The following is a 17,344-nucleotide window of genomic DNA, read 5'->3' on the forward strand; positions in this document are numbered from 1 at the left end:
CCCACCAGCTGCTACCTAGAAACTCTAGGGTCCCTCCTTTTCTGGCTCAGTCGCACACCGGCGCGGTGACTGCCGGAAGTGATTCCGCAGTGGTTGCCGGGATCGCGGTGATGTGGCCCCCCCTTACCCCTCCCCGTCCCGGGATGTCGGAAGAAACCCGACAGAGCAAATTGGCTGCGGCCAAGAAAAAGGTAAAACGTGCCGGGTCGCGGCTCCCTGACCCAGCCAAAGGCCCCTCGGACGGCCGGGCCGTGGCCAGAATCTTTGCTGCCCCTGAGGCACACGGGGCTAGCCCCGTGACGCCCCTTGGCGCCCCCCACCCCAAGTCGTCTCAGCCAGTCCCGCCCCCCGGCAGCCCAGCCCCCGCCCTCGCCCGCCGCCCCCGGGTGACTTTGGGCTGGTGACTCCCCGGGCTCCCTGCTCCAGGTTTGGCCCTAGACTTCTGCCACCCAGAAGCGGAGGACCTGGGCTCTCCAGGCCGGTCCCGGTGTCCAGGGACCTCGGTCCCAGCCCTGCTTTCCCCTCCCCCACCGCGGAGCGGCGACTCGGGCGTTGGTAGGGAGGAGGGGAATGTAGTTAAGTTACGTCACAATCCCCCTCGGAACTGTCATTAGCGCCAGGAGCCCCGGTGTTTGGTCTTACTACCCAGTCTCCCAGTGTTTTCATACCCTTTCCGGTTTCTCCGGTCGCGGCGCAAATTTCCAGCTTGAAGGGGACTGGGGACTATGGGACCTAGGTGGGAGAGGTTTCAGGAGCCCTTACTCTAGACTGTACCCCATCCTTAAACATTGACTACACCAGTGATCATGGAACATTGATAACACCTTGGTGACAATGGGGAGAGTGTGTTTTCTTTGGTATGGTTTCCTTTTAGGTTTCTACTGTCCAGAAAGACTTTCACATATTAAATCTGAATTCTCTACCTCACATTTTAATTCCTTATGATTCTGGACCAGAGTCCCCCCCGCCTCCTCCCCCCTCTCCCCCATCAATCAGTGCTCTTTGGAGTGAGATCTGCTTATCCTCTGTGGAAGTGATCTCTGGAACCTGAACTTCATAGGTGGGAATCTTCCCCAAATCATCATCTCAACATGGAGTGTTCTGAGGGCCACAGGATAATATGGAACTGAAGCATCAATTGTGCTTGATTCTTTTGAGAAAGAAAAATCCTTTTATAGTAATGTACTAGGGATGACATTTGTGTAGATTTGTAAGATTATGATAGACTTCTCTCTGAAATGGTGCTTGGATTGTCCTCTTTCTGTTAGGTTTCCACATTCACTAGGTGTGTGCATTTACTGCCTTCTGCCATCAGGCAGGATACGTTGATATAAAAGTTTGATAAATACCAATGTGCAGCTTTAACAGATTTGTAGGAAAGGACTCTAAAGTCAGATTACTCAGATGTTGTTTTCCCCCCCTTTTCCACCTCCACCTCTGGTTTTGCCTCTTGGCACCTGCTGATTTCATGGCATAACCCCAGAACTCGGAGTCAGAAGACTAAGTTTAAATTCCATTATTGCCTTTTCTTTTCTTAGCCATGTTATCAGTCTATATCTGCAGTCACTGAGAATTACAACACCTTGTAGGGCTGTTGGTGGCATTAAGTCAGATGGCGAGTATGGGAGTATATTGTAAACTACAAAGTTGGACATGAATACAGGGGTTTATAGTTCTCATGAGCCCCACTGATTTTCCTTTCTGTAGTTGAGGGAGTATCAGCAGAAGAACAGCCCTGGTGTAGGAGCAAAGAAGAAAAGGAAGATTAAAAATGGCAGTAGCCCTGAGACTACCACTTCCAAAGATTGTCACTCTCCTGAGGATGTGAGTACTGGCTGGCCAGGTTCCTCGGGCCAGGGGTGTTTGAGGGACAGTAGAGGGTGGTGGTTGAGACTGTGGAGGAGATGTCAGGTACGGATTTGAATCCTACCTCTCCTTCTGCTGGGAATATGCCCTATCAATAAAGTTGGGGTAATAATGTCTTATTTAACACTGGTGACACTGGAATGAGATGGTTGATTTTTTTTGTTTCTTTTAAGGGTTTATTTATTTGAGAGAGAGCAGGGGGAGGGGCAAAGGAAGAGGGAGAGAGAATCCTCAAGCAGACTCCCTGCTGAGCACGGAGCCTGATGTCTGGCTGGATCCCATGACTCTGAGATCATGACCTGAGCCGGAAGAACTCAGGAGTCAGACACTTAACCAACTGAGCTGTCCAGATGCCCCATTGATGTTGTTTTTATATTAATCCCTTAGGGCCTGGTGTGGGATAAGCATTCAGTCAAGGGTAGTCCTATTTGACATACTGATCTGGTGACTTTCCTCATCCCTGGCTTCAGGGGGAAGCCAGGCAGTGAGAATAGCCATGTGCCATCACACTGTCCCTACAGGAAGCACCAAAAGAGGCCCAGGGTGTAGCAAGGAGACCAAGCATTTGGGTTAGGTGACAGTGAATTTTGAGTCCATCTTTGCCACCAGTTTGCTGGGCGACCTCAGGAAAATCACTTCCTCCCCTGGGCCCAGTTTCCTCTTCTGTAAGATGATATTGTTGGAGCAGATCAGTGTCTTTCAGACCTCTAGCTGGAGCTCCCTTTGTTCAAGCGAACCCTCCATGGAAGTCTGCTTTTTAAAATGGAGATGCAAGCCTGTCAGATTTGTCCCCAGCGTCCCAGGTCTGAGGAGAGGGTCTGATGAATGTATTAAAATAACACCTGCATTGGGCTGGTGACCGCGTTCTCGGTCTCGTTCAGGGGACTTTTCCATCTGGGTACATTGATTTCTGCCTCCAGCACGGCAGCAGGTGGCTGTTTGGAAAGGCAGCACAGGCCATGGATTTGTTGCCCTCTCTCTTCTCCAGCATTTCATCTTCCTGAACCCACTTCTTCCTTCCCTGACTCTCTCACCTCTCTCTAAGCCACTCTTCTCTCTCCCCTTGCCCTTGTTTCTCCCTTCTCGCCTCCTGTAGATTCAGGATATTCTGAAGGTGCTGGTGTCCGACCTTAACCGCTCCAATGGGGTAGCGCTCCCCCCATTGGACAAGTGGAAGGTGAGGCAGTGCCGAACCCCCTCTCTGGCTTGCTCTCTCCCAGCTGTGCATGCCCCAAGGCTTCTCTGGTTTGGGGGAATACTTTGCCTCTGGCTTATTTTATGTTGCTGTCATTAACCCTCAGCCTGTTCATGTCTGCTTTTTTTTTCACCTGCTTGGTTGATTGGGTTTTTTTCCTTCCCCCACATCTTTTATCATTTTGAAGAAGATGTGAGACACATCTTGAAGTTTAAAGGTAACTTGGGAAAGCTTCCAGAGCAGGTGTGTGGGATTTGGCTTTTTCTAGCCTTGGGTATGAATACCCAGTGGCGCATCAGATTTGGATTAAATAAAAGCAAACCTTCACACTTGCCCTTTGGGCACCTGTCCCCCAAAAGATGAATAGACTGCATAGCAGTTTGTCCTTTTTTTGAATTGGATTAGTTCATTTTGGTTGGAGAGTAGGTAGTGTAGGGTTAAGACAAAGGGAGTGTATGTTATAGTTACAAGGACTGAGGTTATTTTTTCAGAGGAATTAACTGGAAAGCATGTGAAGTTAACCAAACATGAGTGACCAGGACATCCCACCCTGCCCCTATTCTCAAAAATCAGTTCAACACTGGGCTGTGTATTCAATGGGTCCTTGCTAGGAGAGGCAGTTGGCTAGGTGCTCAAGAAAAAGAGGTAAACCAGGTTGAATGCATACTTAGGGAGGCAGAGACCCTGCTGCAAGAAGCAAGGAAAGATGTGGCAACATTCCAGGTGCTTAACTGAGGGTAAGGTTGGTTCTAAATGAACTCGAGACTGATGGGAAGATTAGAGGCGGGTAGCATTCATCCATATGGAGAGTGGGGGAAAGGGAATCCCAGGCAGCGGGAGGGTGGAATGCAGGTAACAGTCTGCATTATGAGCTCACAGAGTATCTCCCAGAAAGTCAGGAAGCCTGGGTGGGTTCTCTGGACACGACGTTGGTACTTCCTCCTGGGACACTGGCCAGGCCAGGGGTGTAGGGCTGAAACGCAGCCACGTCCAGTTAGAGATGGGCATGGAGAGAGAGCAGGGGACAGAGCCCTGGGTGTTAGAGGCTTTCACTCCCAGGGACTGCTCACGCCTGGGTGGTCGGGTCTGTCTAGGTGCTGTGACTCATCGTGTGGGCTCAGAGGAGCTGCTGAGAGGCACAGGGAGGAGGGGAGCCTAGGCCTAGGGCAGTCCTGAAGCTCGTATTTGCACTGAGTTCTAGGATTCTGTGCCCGCTGCCCGCATCCCTCTATTGTCCTGGAAAGGAAAACCCAGATTACTTTTGTGGGTTTTTTTTTTTTTTAATTTATTTATTCATGACAGAGAGAGAGAGAGAGAGAGAGAGGCAAGAGACATAGGCAGAGGGAGAAGCAGGCTCCATGCAGGGAGCCCAATGTGGGACTCGATCCGGGACTCCAGGTTCATGCCCTGGGTAGAAGGTGGCGCTAAACTGCTGAGCCACCCAGGGATCCCATCTCTTGTGGTTTTTAGATCCAATCTTCTATCAGTGATTGTTTCCCACTTAAGTTTTCTGTCCTGGCAATGCTGGCTTGTGGTTGCAGGATCCTGGACAGAGAGCTGATAGCATTTCCAGAAGTGGGGAGTCATGAAGAAATAAAAAAATATTAATAGTACATTTGGAGGAGTGGCGAGTGATTTTTTTAAATACCCCCATACTTTTGCTGTAAGACCTAAAATTGTGAAATAACTTGGTTGATCACAAAATCGTCATTATAGATATAGATATATATATTTAAATCCTCAGGTAATCACTTTTTTCTTTTCTGAACGTCATTGTATCTAGTGCTAGGGATCAGGGGGATCCCAAGATGCCAGGAGGCACCCAGAGCTTGCAGGGCCCAGGGCTGGAAGTGCCCTACCTCCCCCAGAGTCTCATGCCTCAGCCAGCTGCTGAGCCTCTGCTCTTATCTAGGATTCTGTTGAACAGGTTGTCAAGACAACGCCAGGTTCCAGGGTCAAAGGTCACAGCATGGACAGTAAACATGCAAATTGCTCAGATTCATCCTCAGCTCCCTGGGCTCTGCCGCACTTGCTCTGAGGAGGGCAGCAGATGCGTCCAGAAAGCAGCCAGCCCTGGGCTGAGAGAGAGACAGACAGACAGACAGACACACGTGTGGCCTCTTCCTCCCGCTCCTGGCCTCGCTGGCCAGGCCTTGGCTCCCTAGTGCTCCCCTCTTCAAACTTGAGCTTATCAGCCATCTTCCCCATCTCTCCACTCATCTTTACTCATCATCAGACATTAGATCTGTAGAGCCAGGTGCTTGGACTGAGTGTGTCAGACCTGAGCCTGGAAGGAGGCTGGGTAGGGCCCTGGTCAAGCAAGTGGGTTCAGGTGGGGAAGAGGGAGCAGTTTCTCTGTGCTCCTTGTGTCCCATTCCAGGATCGTTCTCCAGGATACCAAGAGTCAGAGGGCAGGCATCTTACCTCTGGTTTCTCAGGTTGGTTCCTGGTTGGTAGGTGTTTTGGAGCTAGGAGGTTGGGGTGGGTGTAGTAGCCATGTTTTTCTTTTCACCTGCAGGAGTAGGGTGAGGCTTCTAGTTGGGTAATTTCCTTCCCAGGAAAGGCCTGAATTGAACAAATACAGCCAGGAGTTGGAAGGAGGAGGGGGGGAAGGGAAAAGAGAGCAGAGAGGAAGGAGGCAAAGAGTGGAACTGACCACATCTCCTTCAGTACCACCACCCTCTGCCTGGCAGGGGCCCAGGGGGGTGTCACCCTGGCATTCCAGAAGAACAGGGCCTGCCTTCTGCCTGACTGGGCACCCTGTCTTCCACCTGCTGTGGCTGCCACAGGTCAGAGCATGGTACTGTCTCTTGCTGAGCTCTACGGAGAACAAGGCCCTCATGTGTTCATGAGGGAGGTCTTGCAGACCTTGCTTTGAGCTTTGGCCATCCAGAAGGCTGCAGGCGGCCCTCGGCTTGGGTGAGTCATAGCCGCACTCCAGAGTGGCTCCCAGCATGTGTGACTGTCACTCTGACCACAGCAATGCCTGTCCTGCCTGCTCTGCATCCCTGCGTCCATGGCAGCAAGGCACCTTCTTACCTGCATGGCCCCTAACCCCCTGCCTGCTCTGTTCTGTGACAGGCGCCCAAAGACCGCGCCGCTCCTGCTGCACCAACTGTTGATGACACCGTGTCACCTGGCGGTGTCCCTTCCCCCTGTGCTAGTCTCCCTCGTGTCACCAGCATGACATCAAATCAGGTTTGTGCCTCCTCCCCCTTTGCTGCCCCCACTGTATGTTCACCCCCTCCTCTTCCTCAGAGGACTGTACCTGCTTTGGGTCCTCTTCCCATTCTTCAGGTAGCTTGGTTCCTAGAGCAGAGTGCCCTTCTGGAGGACTGAGGTGGGGGAAGCCAAGACCAGGTCTTTCCCTGAAGTTTGGGAAGTTGGCCAGTTATCAGAATGAGTTTGCCTCCCCCTGCCCCTGGGTGGTCTTACCAGCAATTGAGTGACCACCTCATGTGTTTCTTCCTGAACAGAACCATGATGCAGAAAATGGTCCTATCCTCATAGATGAAAGCAAGTGAGTATCTCCTATGAGGGCAGTGGTCCCTGGGCCCAGGCATTGGGGCAGGCCTCTGCCTGAGACCCCCTCTTTCCCACTGGGCCTCCTGAACCCCTGACTTTCATGTTCATCCCCAGATGTCTGTCCTCTACCGAGAGCCTGCGACAACTTTCTCAGCAGCTCAATGGTCTTGTGTCTGAGGTACCCCAGCACTTGAAACCCAAAGTCGGGGGGAAATGGGGAGGGAGAATATGACAGAAAGAAACTGAGGCAGAGATTTCCCAAGAGGGAGGGAAGAACTTAGGAGCAGCCAGCTCACTGGGTAATGTTTGCCTGACTCCTCTCCCCTTTGAAGTCTTCCCTTTGAAGCTCCCCCAGGTAAAGGGGTCCGACCTTGAGGCTGCTTACATCATTTGACCTCTCTGCAGAAAGTGCATAATGAGAGCTGCCCAGGAGGGGATGGATGAGGGGGAGCTAAGAACCAGGAGGAGTGGCACAAAGGAGGGGTTAGTTAGGCAGAAAAGTTTGCAGCTGATGGACAGGATGAGGAGTCAGAGGGCTTAGGTACTGGGGCGGGCAGAGCGCGCCTCCATGTGAGCCCTTTCGTGTCTCCTAGTCTTCATCCTACATCAATGGGGAGGGCCTGGCATCTTCTGCTAACATAAAGGATCTAGAGGTAAGTGGCACTAGACCATGGTCCTGAGACCCTGCAGGCCAGCCCCCACCTCCTCCCACAGTGGGGGCTGGGTGCCCCGCTGCCAGCCCAGACAGCCCCAACCCTAATGACTGCTCTCTCTACCTCTCCCCAACCCTCGTCCAACTCCTCCTCCTCCTCCTCCTCCTCTGCATGCGCCTCAGAGCCGGTACCAAGAGCTATCACTAGCCCTGGACTCCAGCAATCTAACAAACAAACAACTCAGTAGCAAGATAGAGGAATTGGTAAGAGTCCAGTGGGGTCCCCTGATTCCACACTGCCAATCTGGGGCTCCAGTTTTTCCCTGGGGCTCTGAAGAAAGGGGCTGGGGGACCCTGGTGCTAAGGGAGAATGGGGCGTCGGGGGGTTTGAGTCTCAGGTGGAGGGACCCCAGAGCATGCGGCATGGCTCTCTGTGGCTGCCCTCTTTGCCTCCTTCTGCTCTCCAGACACCCCTGCTTGAGTCCTCTCCATACTTGCCCCAGGGCTGTAGCCTCTGGAGGAAGCACTGGCTTGGCTGGTGTGCTCCTTCCCTGACCCAACTCCTAATTTGCTCCATCTTTGAACTTGGATGAGTCACCTTTCCTTTCTGGGCTTCAGTCTCCTGAGGAGGTAGAATTAGAGGTGTCCAAGGTCCCCTTTAGCTCAGAGAATCAGGTCCTTCTCATTCCTGTATCCCTGCTATTAAGAACAGAACCTGGCCTGTGGGTACTTAGGCCCAGGGTGCTCAGTAAATACTTGTTGAATGAAAGCACCCTTCCAAATCACGAGCTACCAGAAGGGTAGTCTCTTGCTTCTCAACTCTTGTTTCTGGAGGTTTATCCCTGTCCTTTCACAAGGACTCTCATCTGTGTAGCTGTGAGCAAAACTACCCAAGACCCAAAGTCTTTTCTTGGGAGCTTGAGGAGACTCTATCAGTTCATGTCCACATGAAGTTTCCTCTTTGAAACCCATTCCTGGCCCCTGCCCATCCCTCAGTCTTGGTGTGCAGAGGGCAGTGAAAGGGAATAGACCGAGTTACTTACCTCTCTTTGGCTCTCCCCACAGAAACAACAGAACCAGGAAACTCTGGATCAACTGGAAAAAGTAACATGATATCTTTTGTCTGCTGATTATGTGGCAGAGGGGTTTGGGGAGGATTCAGATGTAGAGGCCCATTCTCATCTTGGTCTGCTCCCAGCCTGGAGGAATAAAAGGCCCCCTTGTGTCCCCCACCCCTCCCCTACCCCTGCCCTCCTCCCACTACCTGCCACTGCGCCCTCCCCCCCCCCCCCCCCCCCCCCCAGTCTGGCCACATTGTTGGGCCTATCCTGTTCCACTGATGGCATATTTTGGGATCACGTCCTTTGCTGTTTCATCTCTGCCCCCTCCCAGTCAGGGATGTTGTGTCCTCCTTCCTGCAGGAGAAGAAGGAGTTTGAACAGAAGCTTGCAAAGGAGCAGGGGTCTCTAAGGGAGCAGCTGCAGGTGTGTGGAGCTGGGATCTTCCTCCTGTCCCCAGGAAATGCTTCCTTCCCCTCTCATTAGCGCCCCTTTACTTTCTTTCCCAAAGGTTCACATTCAGACCATAGGGATTCTGGTGTCTGAGAAGACCGAATTACAGACAGCCCTGGTCCACACACAGCAGGCAGCCAGGCAGAAAGCAGGTGGGAGTCTAGACATCCTCCCACCCCATAGCCTGGCACGTTGGCAGGCCTTTGGTGGGATTCCTTCCTGGGCTCCTCTTTGAACTCTGTCATTCCAGGAGAGTCTGAAGATCTTGCTAGTCGCCTGCAGTCTTCCCGCCAGCGTGTCAGTGAGCTGGAGCGCACATTGTCTGCTGTCTCCACACAGCAGAAGCAGGTGGACAGGGTAAGCCCAGCATCTGACCCACCTGGCTGGAGGTGCAGCTTCCCCGACAGGGGAAGGGGAAAGGTCCCTTCCACACAGTGGAGTGTCTTCCTGCCCACAAGGCAGCACAGGCTGTTTCTTGCTGCTTTAAAGTTTTGAGGTGGTTAGAAGCAACCAGGGCTGAGCTGACTGTCTTGGGGGACTTAGCAGTGGTGGGGGCTGCTTTCTGGACTGAGCACTGAATGTAGAGTCCAGACCCTGAGAGACAGCCCTGCCCCCTTCGCTGGCTGTGGGCCTTGGCTGTGTACAGAACAGTCTTTTTCGTATGTTACCATTTGTATAGGAAGGGAAGTATGTGTGTAATACAAGGTGTGTGAAAGGAATTATAAAAACCCAGGGAGAGGAACAGATCACCTCTGTACAGTCTGAGTGGTGGGCCGTATGAACAGATCATTCAAAGGGACAGAGGATCACAATGCAAATTTAATTCCACTCCTTATCCCTGCTTCCCCAACCCAGGGAGAAAATGTAGGTGAAGAATCAGATGGACTGCATGTTTAATTCTAGCTTTCTGATGGGGATTTTAGGCAAACGACTGAATCTGTGATATTCTGTGTTGTTCACCTGTAAAAACAGACACAATCGTGCCTACCCCATGTGGTGGTCGCAAGGCTTGAATGTGATTGTTAGCATGGCAGCTGCTGACATGCTCTGTGAAGGGTCAGGAGTGTTCTGACGCTACTAGTAGTTGATAGCAGTGCCACTGTCTGGGCCTCTGCTGGCCAGCTCTGAATCTCTCCCACCCTTACCGAGTTCTAGTCCACGGCACATGACAACTTGGGCTTGGACATGGCTTTGAACAAAGTGTCAAGTGTGGCCAGGGTGGGTGAAGAAGTGTGGCTGCATCTTCTGCTGCCCAGCCCATGCCTGACCCTGCCTTTCTGTGTCTGCAGCACAACAAGGACTTAACCAAAGAGCGAGACACCCTCAAGCTGGAGTTATATAAGAACAAGTAGGACGGCGGGGCTGTCAAGTGGGAGGGCTACAGGGGAAGGGGGGCACCGCATATGGCTTAGAACACGCACAGAGCCAGACTCCAGGCCCAGCTGTGCCACCAGCACAGGCTGTGGCCTTGGGCCACGCGGGTCTTCTCTCTGGCCTGCTCGTTGGGCTTCATGTTCCCCAGGGGCCCCTTCCGACCGTTCTGTGGCCCCATGGCAGGTGTGGTGGGTTGATCACCAGAGTACTCCTTTCTGTTCTGTACTCATACCTACCTTTGCTCCCTCTGGCCATAGCAAAAACAATGAGGACCTGAAGCAGCAGAACTCAGAACTGGAGGAGAAGCTTCAGGTGATGGTGAGAGAGAAGGCAGCCATGCAGCTCGGGATGGAGGAGCTGCAAAAGAAGCTGGAGATGTCGGAGCTCCTGCTGCAGCAGGTGAGGCCGAAGCCCCAGGGAGTCTGGGTCCCATCTGTCTGGGGCCGTGGTCTCCCAGGATTGTCATGGCCAGCCTCTAGCCAGAAGCTGGAAGATTTGGGTCCTTGTTCTGGCCCTGCTATAGAATCCTGCTGCAGATGTTGATCAAAATCTACAAATTGGGGCCCTGTGCAGATCTGTGGACTCAGAATCTCAGGGATGGGGCTTTTTAAATTTTTGTTTTTTAAAGCATCCTGGTTGCAAACCATTGTTCTATAGTTGACAGTCACAAGGCTAGCCCATGAGTCCCCATCTGCTTCCTCTTGGAGGTGGGGCCACCAGGTCATCAGGGTGCCTGGGCCAAAGAGCTCCCCTCCATCAGTGTTTATTCACACAGCGATAATCTGCCTTCAGGTCACTTCCTTCAGTGGGGTTCTTCCCTCCCAATCAACACAGGAAAATTTCATCTCTTTCCTGAGACAGACCTTTAGATACTCGGAGGGGGTGTGTTTGTAGATGTGTCCTTGGCCCTCCCTCAGGTTTTCCCAAGCTCCACAGCCCCAGCTGTTTCTCACATGGTCTGTCACCCTCCTGACGGCTTTTTTCCTGCATGGGACCAATTGGTTAAGGCTCCTCTTATGGTCAGTCCCCCCAGAGTGAAACATGGATCTCCAAATTTGGTCTGTCCTGGGCAGCAGATAGGGCTCTCTACCCATCTCCCTCACCATCTCCCCATCCATTCAGCAGGTGTTGACTGAACATGGTCTCTGCCTGTTCCTAGGCTGGGTAGTCTAACAAATGGCCTGGTAGAGAGAGGAAGTGAGGGCTTGAGGTTGCTCTGAAGTTAATGGACACCCGCACTCTGGGACCTGACCACCCCATTTCTGGGACCAGGGCCAGTTTGTAGCCACCCTCACTATACCCAGTAAAGAACCTGGAAGAATACACACCAGTTTGGTGGGACTGGGAGCTAGAGGAGCACTTACAATGAGTATTTAGTTAACAGAAAGCCTGTGGACCCAATACTAATGTAACGTAAAGATAGAGATCTGTATCAATGCCAAATTGTACGTTATCCCAGCTCAGATCCTTTTGGGGTGGAGTGCATTACTGCAACAACCTGGGCTCCCCACATCTAACCTTCTCCTTTTCCATTCTCCAGTTTTCTAGTCAATCCAAAAGCCCTGACAACAGCCAGGAGTTACACCAGGCCCTGGAAGAGCGGACACAGCTGGAGGCCCACGTCGGGGAGGTGAGGCCTTGCAGAGCAGGGGTTGTGGAAGGTTGGCCCTAGGTGCTTAGAAGCTGGTTAGGCCCAGCAGCAGCCCCTGCTAACATCTGTGCCCCGTTTTGTAGCTGAGAGATTTACTAAAGCAACTGCAGCTGGAGAGAGACCAGTATGCAGAGACTCTGAAGGAGGAGAATGCCATTTGGCAGCAGAAGATGCAGCAGATGTCTGAACAGGTGAGATGTGACCTTCAGCGCCCCCACCTTAGGCTGCTTGATCTTTCTGGGCATCAGTAAAAGGGGAATCCTATCACTTGGTGTGCAGCCAGAGGTGGCTGTGCAATTTTTTATAGGTGGGAATAGAGAGGGCAATGGTCTTACTTCCCCCCACCCATGTACCCATCCCCCCTGTGCTTTGGGCAGATGCACAGATTGAGGGAAGAGAAGGAGCACAGCATGAGTCAGGTGCAGGAGTTGGAGGCCAACTTGGCTGAACTGAAGAACCAGATAGGTAAGCTGAGGCAGGAGGATCTGGGAGCAGGATTGGTGCCAGAGGGCTGGTGAGGATGCCTTCAAATGCCCTAAGGATGTGGGTGGATGGAAGGGGACTGTGGCCCAGGGAAAGAGGTCCGTACTAGGAGTTGGCCAGGTTGGGCAGTGTGCCCGCTGGCAACCACTCCGAATTGTCCTGAGCATAAAAATATTAAAAACTCTTTTCGAAAGTGTCTTGAAAGAGTGCATATCCCCTGAGGGTGAGGGATTGTGAGCCAGGAAGCCAAGGTTTGGGGCGAGGAGGCCCAGTTAGGAGCTGTGGATCAAGAAGAGGGCTTTTTTGAAGGCACAGAGGTGAGAGGCCCCTAGCGTGTGTCCCCCTCCCCCTGCTCCCCACAGTGGTGCCCCCAGCCCAGGAGCCCCCAGCCAGGCCCTTGGAGGAGGAGCAGCAGCGGCTGCATGCTGAGACTGAACAACTACAGAAGGAGCTGGAGAGCCTGGCCGAGCAGGTGCAGGCCCAGGTGAAAGACAACGAAGGTTTGAGTCGCCTGAACCGGGAGCAGGAGCAGCGGCTGCTGGAGCTGGAGCGGGCAGCGGAGTGTTGGGGGGAGCATGCAGAGGAACGCAAGCAGATTCTGGAGAGCATGCAGAGCGATCGCACCACCATCAGCCGCGCGCTCTCCCAGAACCGCGAGCTCAAGGAGCAGCTGGTTGAGCTGCAGAACGGCTTCGTCAAACTGGTGTGTAGCCCTTCTCCTCCTGGCCAAGTCTTTTGGTGCTGGGCAAGACAGTTAACCCCTCTGGGCCTTTGTCTCCCCACGTGTAAAATGGGGGAAGGGTGTATGCACCCCATGTGAAAATGGTGCCCTTGAAGGCACCCTGTGAGCCGGAGAGCCCTGCTGAGATGAGTGGGGCAGAGGTGGTGAGGACACCTGCCTCCACTCTTCCCTGCACTGTGGGAGGTAGACTCCATGTTCTGGGGTGGCCACTGACTCCTCTTCTCTCTCCAGTCCAACGAAAACATGGAGATTACTACTGCACTGCAGTCGGAGCAGCATGTCAAGAAGGAGCTGGCCAAGAAGCTGGGCCAGCTGCAGGAGAAGCTGGGAGAGCTAAAGGAGATGGTAACTTACCCCCCACACCAGCTGAGGAAGCCTGGAGGACAAACCTACCTGCTCGGAGGGTGGGAGGTTGCCCAGGATGGTGCAGCTCCAGCCTGTGGGGGATACCTGACTCCCGAGTCCTTCCAAGCCTGCCTGTGGTGCAGGCCCCTTGTCACTCCCAGCTGTCTGACTCTACAGAGTGGGTATCCCTGGGCTGAAGGTCCTCATCCTGGCTAGAGAGCTCAGGCCCCCAACAAGAGGTCAAGAGATGGTACACCTCGGGTGGCTTCTCAGATTCAGCCCCGGATGCTACCCCCAGCTCCACCAGTCACTAGTCGCTTCTCATCTCTCAGCCTCAGGTGTCCTCAGAGAGATTAGCATTTTGCTCACAGAGGTGTCGAGGATTATTATTTTTTTAAGATTTTACTTATTCATGAGAGAGACAGAGAGAGAGAGAGGCAGAGACACAGGCAGAGGGAGAAGCAGGCTCCATGCAGGAAGCCCGATGTAGGACTCGATCCTGAGTCTCCAGGATCAGGCCCCGGGCTGAAGGGGCTGCTAAACTGCTGAGCCACCCGGGCTGCCCAGGTGTCGAGAATTAAATGAGAAGCATGCCTGTAGTGTGAGGCATTCAGGGCGCACTCAGATGTCCATGGGCGCACTTTGCTTTTCCACTAAAGTGAAAATAGAAGGTGGTCATGAGGCATGAGGCAGGGTAAGGGAAGTGTGGGTCCCTGGATATGGGTGCAGTCACAGAAGTCCTAGAGCGAGGAAGCCAGGGGCCTGGGCGGGCTGCAGAGCCTCCCCCTTTCCTCTCAGCATGGGTGCCAGCCTTAGTCCCTGGATCTTCCCACAGGTGGAGCTGAAGAGCCAGGAGGCTCAGAATCTACAGCAGCAGCGGGACCAGTACATGAGCCACCTGCAGCAGTATATGGCCGCCTATCAGCAGCTGGCTTCCGACAAGGAGCTGCTGCACAAGCAGGTACTGCTGCAGACTCAGCTCATGGACCGGCTGCAGCATGAGGAAGTTCAGGGCAAGGTGGCAGCCGAGAAAGCCCTCCAAGAGTTACAGGAGACCCAGGTGAAGGGAGTTCGAGTACTGGGCCCCGAGGGGAGGGCCTGCTACCCGCGTCCCTTCTCACTCTTTCCTGGCCCCTCAGGGACGCCTGGAATCTGCCACCCAGCAGAACCAGCAGCTCCAGGCCCAGCTGAGCCTCATGGCTATGCCTGGGGATGGGGAAGGTGAGTAGGAGAGTGTCCAGGGGAAGAGGACAGAGCCCGAGGAGGAGGGGTGACTTTGAGCAGCACAGAATCAAGTGTGACAGGACCTGTAGGACAGTGAATTCTTCTCTGGGGATGCACTGGCCCCAAGCTTTGTTCCCTGGCCCGCTTTACCTCCCCTGTTGGGTTGTCTGAGGACCCTCCATCTGCCCTGACAGGAGATGGATTGGACAGTGAGGAGAAGGAAGAGGAGGCTGCCCAGCCAAAGCTGAGCATGCCAGAGAACCTGGAGAGCCGAGAGGCCGTGGTGAGCAGACCCCCGCTGCCCCTTCCTTGTCCCACCTTCCCGCTTCCCTCTGTGGTAACCCCCTCCCAGGGGCACCCTCCTTTCTTCTTGGTTCCCTCCCTCAACCTCTCTCAACCCTCAAACCCATGGGACCCAGCGGTCAGCCTCGGCACCATCCTTGAAGCACAGATGTGCCCACCAAGGCCGGGAGAGGAGGAGCTTCTCTCTGCCTCCCTGCCACCTGGTCACCCTGAGTATCCCCCACAAGAGCACACACACATGTCTCACCTGCAGGTGGCATTTTTTAACTCGGCCTTAGCCAGTGCTGAGGAGGAGCAGGCACGGCTGCGCGGGCAGCTGAAGAAGCAGAAGCTGCGCTGCCAGCGTCTGGCTCACCTGGTGGCCCCAGGCCAGCAGGTGCAGGAGGAGGCCGCAGCCCCCAGTGGTGACAGTGTGCCTGGGGAGACCCACCAGGCCCTCCAGGTGGCCATGGACAAGCTGCAGGTGCGCCAATCGCTGGCCAGCCCTGGAAGGGTGGGGCCACCAGGGCGGGCTGCCTGATCCTGACCCTGCTGCTCTGGCCACAGGGCCGCTTCCTGGAGCTCATGCAGGAGAAAGTGGAGCTGAAGGAGCGGGTGGAGGAGCTGGAGCATTGCTGCATCCAGCTTTCTGGAGAGACAGACACTATTGGTGAGTGGGAGGGCCAGCACCCGGGGGTGGGGGCAGCCCTGTGATGGGTCCAAGAGCCTGAGCGGCAGCCCGTGTACCCACAGGAGAATACATCGCCCTGTACCAGAATCAGAGGGCAGTGCTGAAAGAACGGCACCGGGAGAAGGAGGAGTACATTAGCCGTCTGGCTCAAGACAAAGAAAACATGAAGGTAGGGGCCCTGAGCGTCGCTGGGAGTGGTACAGGGCAGGGGTGGAACTCGGGGGTGCTCAGCACCTCTCCTTCCAGATGAAGCTGCTGGAGCTACAGAAACTGGTGCTGTGCCTAGTGAGCGAGCGCAATGAACGGCAGGGCAAGCTCCTGGCAACTGCCCAGGACCCCGCAGCAGAGCCTGCTACAGCACCCCCAGCCCAAGAGCTTGGTGCTGCCAATGACCAGGGTGGTGAGTAGAGCCCTCAGGGTGGGTGGGGCGGGGAGAGCTTGCACAGCACTCAGAGCCCTGTTTCTCTCTCTCTCCCTGACCCACAAAGATCTTCGAGAGGTGAGCCTGGCTGACAATGATAATGTGGCACCTCCTCAGGGAGAGGCCCTACCAGGCCACAGTGCCCCTGAGAACCCCACTGCACAGCAGATCATGCAGCTTCTGCAGGAGATGCAGAATCCCCAGCCATACCCAGGTTTAAGCAAGAATCCCTGCGTCCCCTTCTTCTACCGGGCTGATGACAATGACGAGGTGAAGATCCTGGTGATCTAAGAGCCTGACACCAGCAAGCAAAACCTGGAGAAGTGGGGCCGGGGGCTCTGCTCCCACCCTGTCCCTGCCACCCTATCATTCCTTCCCAGTTACCCTTTTATCCCTAAACTAGCAAGATAAGACCCCTGAGAGGGGTGTGAAAAGCCTCCTAATGGGGGGAGACAAATAGGTGCAGACCTCTTGCCACCTTGGCAAGGGCTGTGTCTTTATCTGGACTACTCATCGTTCCAGAAAAACAAAGAGCCAGAGGCTCAATAAAAACATAGTTTATTTAGAGGGCTCCCTTTCTTGGGGGGCAGGGGCTCCCTGGTGGCCTCCTCACCCCCACCAAGCAGTCCTTCAGAGGGGCTCAGGCATCCTCTATTCAGAGGCACTTTGGGGAACAAGTGCTCCCCCTGTCCAGCTCAATGACTGGGCAGCACTCTCCCAGGCCTTAGGACAGTTGGGGCTAACCCAGGCCAGGCAAAGGCATAAGCTGGTGGGGGGGGGGCTCCCTCCCCAGTGTATATACTGTACCTGTGTAACATTTTGTATATTCTGGGGATAGGGCAGCCCCCTGTATTATAGCAGAGGTTGGAACTGGCAAATGGGGAGGAAGTTCTATTAAATATTTGGGGATGAGGAAACTTATTTATTGATAGCATAGGACAGAGGAAGGAGGCGGGGACGGGGTTCCGCCCAGGTGACTCACAACTTCTGTTTGCTTTTTATTTCGGAATAAATGGATTTAGCCATACTGTTTAGCCTTGTGTGTGCCTGTTTCCAGTCACTGGCCCCTAGGTCCTGGGGTCTGCACTGTGGGCATTGAACAGGGAGCAGATCCTGCCAGCAGAGGGCAGACTTCTGGATTGTGCAAAGCCCCAGTGTCTCTGAGCCTGCCTAGCAAACAGAGAGCTGTTGGAGATGGTCCAGGCCTGTCACCCCCATGCTGCTTGGGGAAGCCTGGGGGATCCCAGGGCCCCTGCCATGCATGGGACTCTAAGGAGCACTCCTGTCTTAATGGTCCAGTGGCTCAGAGCCTGATCTAATCCTGGGTTGGGGAAAGCAGGGTCCTCGCACCAAGAGTGCTGCCTTCCAGTTCAGGCACTTTG

General features: G+C 54.1%; 1 protein-coding gene and 1 long non-coding RNA gene across 9 annotated transcripts; one reads left to right on the forward strand and one right to left on the reverse strand.

Annotated features, from left to right (window-relative positions):
- Nucleotides 1–52: 52 nt before the first annotated feature.
- On the forward strand, nucleotides 53–16,989 carry GOLGA2 (golgin A2). Of its 8 annotated transcripts, none has more exons than XM_026009401.2 (27): nucleotides 55–191; nucleotides 1,708–1,824; nucleotides 2,963–3,043; nucleotides 6,143–6,259; nucleotides 6,538–6,581; nucleotides 6,701–6,764; nucleotides 7,180–7,239; nucleotides 7,422–7,502; nucleotides 8,304–8,342; nucleotides 8,660–8,722; nucleotides 8,808–8,901; nucleotides 9,000–9,106; nucleotides 10,039–10,097; nucleotides 10,381–10,522; nucleotides 11,664–11,753; nucleotides 11,858–11,965; nucleotides 12,152–12,239; nucleotides 12,620–12,960; nucleotides 13,231–13,344; nucleotides 14,180–14,404; nucleotides 14,484–14,565; nucleotides 14,763–14,851; nucleotides 15,125–15,334; nucleotides 15,418–15,520; nucleotides 15,604–15,710; nucleotides 15,788–15,941; nucleotides 16,030–16,989. In XM_026009401.2, the coding sequence occupies exons 1-27, from the start codon at nucleotides 111–113 to the stop codon at nucleotides 16,251–16,253; spliced, it is 3,084 nt and encodes a 1,027-aa protein (XP_025865186.1). In that variant the 5' UTR covers nucleotides 55–110; the 3' UTR covers nucleotides 16,254–16,989. The 8 variants fall into 8 exon arrangements, with proteins under 8 accessions (XP_025865187.1, XP_025865186.1, XP_025865189.1 ...); XM_026009404.2 differs by having other exon boundaries at nucleotides 14,180–14,305; XM_026009402.2 differs by lacking the exon at nucleotides 2,963–3,043 and having other exon boundaries at nucleotides 53–191.
- On the reverse strand, nucleotides 4,327–8,419 carry LOC112927933 (uncharacterized). Its single transcript, XR_011999838.1, has 4 exons — nucleotides 8,282–8,419; nucleotides 6,330–6,429; nucleotides 5,486–5,626; nucleotides 4,327–4,618 (listed from the first exon to the last, which is right to left on the reverse strand). It is a non-coding gene; the product is annotated as an uncharacterized lncRNA (long non-coding RNA).
- Nucleotides 16,990–17,344: the final 355 nt, after the last annotated feature.

This window comes from Vulpes vulpes, chromosome 2, assembly GCF_048418805.1.
Source record: "Vulpes vulpes isolate BD-2025 chromosome 2, VulVul3, whole genome shotgun sequence".
NCBI lineage: Eukaryota > Metazoa > Chordata > Mammalia > Carnivora > Canidae > Vulpes > Vulpes vulpes.

Excerpts from the sequence above, each read along its gene's own strand:
- GOLGA2 (XM_026009401.2), top strand. The coding sequence starts at position 111 with ATGTGGCCCCCCCTTACCCCTCCCCGTCCCGGGATGTCGGAAGAAACC. Across the intron at positions 7,503-8,303 it reads GTAGCAAGATAGAGGAATTG|AAACAACAGAACCAGGAAAC; the intron begins GTAAGAGTCCAG and ends CTCTCCCCACAG. Across the intron at positions 14,852-15,124 it reads TGGAGAGCCGAGAGGCCGTG|GTGGCATTTTTTAACTCGGC; the intron begins GTGAGCAGACCC and ends TCTCACCTGCAG.